Source organism: Notothenia coriiceps, unplaced genomic scaffold (assembly GCF_000735185.1).
Source record: "Notothenia coriiceps isolate Sejong01 unplaced genomic scaffold, NC01 NC01_scaffold00030609, whole genome shotgun sequence".
NCBI classification, from domain to species: Eukaryota; Metazoa; Chordata; class Actinopteri; order Perciformes; family Nototheniidae; genus Notothenia; species Notothenia coriiceps.
In genome coordinates this window covers 1-2,597 of record NW_011363310.1, presented here as the reverse complement: position 1 = coordinate 2,597, position 2,597 = coordinate 1, and the positions used below count along the sequence as shown (strand labels likewise).

Genomic DNA, 2,597 nt, shown 5'->3' with positions numbered 1-2,597 from the left:
TTTTACCAATAGCAGAGTATTTTAAGACCATAACAATTTGTATTTTACTTTAGAAAGTACTTATTCAACCGTTACTAATAACAGTGGTGTAAAGTAATTAAGTACATTTACTCAAGTACTGCACTTAAGTGAGGGAATTTAACCGCAGACAAAACAACGTGACGACAGACTTTATTTCACGAGCAAACTCAGAGCATGCTTTATCACAAAACCCTTTAAAATCATCAAATAAAGAAGCAGAAATTAACTTAATTCACAAGTGATGGCATCTTTACCGTTTGGGTGCCAGATCTCAGTGATGAACTTCATCTTTGGAGGCCGTAGAGGATAATCATAGGGAAAGGTGAGGTATGCTTTGAAAAACCCGCCTTCACTGCAATAAAAAAAACAGAGAAAGGACAAATTATGACTTCAAATAGTCATTTATATATATTTCTGTTCATTGTATCTTGTTTGACAATATGTTCTCTCTTACAAAAGGGTATCTTGTGGACCGATGATCACGACTTCCCATTTATAAATGTCATCGTCGTCTATCAGACCAGCTGAAAAGCCCTCCACCGGGTTCTTGTTGAGCTCTGAAAAGAAAAGACACACCATTTAACAAAATAAACTGGAGATAAAAAGCAACTTTAACAAAAGGGACAGGTCTATAACACTCATGAGCGGATTAATGGGTAAATATTAAAGGGTATGTTTTGAAGAAGTTTGACAAATCCCTTGCAAAAGACAGAAATAAAAGGCAATTGTGCGGAGAATGATAATAAACATATCATTTCATTTGACAAAGAAGCACACACTATATTCCATTAGGTTTAAATACGGTGTTAAAAACGATTTAAAAGTTATCCAGGATTTGGTGAATGTTATTAGACCAATGCTTTGAAACCTCGACAGAACACCTCCAAGCAATAAATAATATTTCTAACTGTGGGGGAAACTTCTGAAGCAATTGGAGTCAGGACTCAGAGAGACACGAGGAGAGCTGGAGCTTTGATGGCAAACACTGACGGTTTATTTGGAGATTCGGCCGGAGAATTCACAAGACATGTCACGGGCCACGGTCTGACCACACGGTTGAGATGCCACCATCAATTCTGAAGAACCCTCCTGTCGCTCGAGGTTTTAAATAGTTCAGAGTGTAATAATCAACATTCTTGCTTAGTTAGACTAAACAGCTGAGGACACTGAATCACATTTGTTGTCGTTTATGGCTCGAGGTCATCTACACCCCGAGAAGGATGTCTTCCAGGTGTCCCACAACAATGACTATCTCTGACAGAGAGTTGTCCGGTATTAGCTGTATTCGTTATTCTCGCGTCCAGGAGAGAAGCTTTAAAAGTAAGGAGACCAATGGAGTCTCTGAGAAGGTTCAAATGGGTACTTTAATTAAAATGGCACGGTAATGTTACAAGCAGAAGATGGTTCAGAGAGAGGAAGAGGGAAGCTCCCTCTCGCAGTGTCGGCCGAGCAGAAGAGACTCCACAAGGCTCCGTCGCCTGACTATACATCTAATTTGGCTCCTCCTCTTCAATGGCGGCTGTGGCGTAATCTTCCGCCCTCCTTTCACCAATGTCCGATATCGCACATAACAGAGGATTTTGACATTGTACATTCAATACATCACTAAACACGCCTTTTCTCCTCCTTATCTCTTTCATGACTTTTCATTTAATACATTTTAACGGCTCTAATCAATACTTTAATAATACCTTACGGCAGTTTTCATTTACGCTAGTCCCGGATGTTGTCATATGCAACCCACGTCTGTAAACAAAACGTATTAAAATAAACTCTACTTTTATTTAGGGCTGGGCGATATGGCCTCTAAATGATATCGCGATATTTACTGAATATATCGCGATATACGATATATATCACGATATTTTGAAATGTCCTCTAAAAAAAAGAAAAAAGATTTATTTTATTTTATTTAACCCCTTGATGTTTACAGTCACGCCAGTATGATGATTCTAGTAGTCCCTGCAACATATGTCTGCATTAAAAAAATCGACTAATAATGAAGAAAATGAACACATTTGTTGCCATAGTAATTTATGCACTAACTACATTACTACTTGTACTACAACATTTGAATCATCAGTTCTTCCTCATTTTCCTCAATTGTTCATATTTGGTTTATTAAAATAATGATATTGTGGTCATTGTTCAAAAATGTCTGCTATTATTATGAGTATTATTATTATTAGTATGCGCTTTCTGTCTTCCTGTCATTATCAGGAATTAGACATGTAATGGCTATGTATTAGATTAGATTAGATGGTTCCCTCGACAAAAAAGCAATGGGATTTCTCCATAGGGTTTTGGAAAATAGCTGGAAATAAGGTCTGTGGAAAACAAACCTGTTTGATAAATGCACGTTTTGTTCAGCCGGATAATATCCACATGTCTACCCTACTTTTATAATTTTCTAATCATAAATCTAATCGATAGATTATAAAAGGGTTTTAGGACGCGTCACTGCACCACTAGAAAACAACTCCATCGATCAAGCTAGCTGAAACTTTCTCTCCCTCTTCTTCTCATGCTACCTGTCACTCTCCTTTAACTCCTCCGGTGCCTTTCTTTTATTTGAC

The 2,597-nt window shown here is 37.6% G+C and overlaps 1 protein-coding gene across 1 annotated transcript; it reads right to left on the bottom strand.

Moving 5' to 3' along the window:
• Window positions 1–228: 228 nt before the first annotated feature.
• On the bottom strand, window positions 229–578 carry LOC104959632 (ubiquitin-conjugating enzyme E2 G1-like; the record flags this gene model as incomplete). The annotated part of the gene is made up of 2 exons (XM_010787537.1): window positions 229–373; window positions 476–578. Coding segments are annotated over 2 exons (233 nt in total), but the record flags the coding sequence as incomplete, so codon positions are not given.
• Window positions 579–2,597: the final 2,019 nt, after the last annotated feature.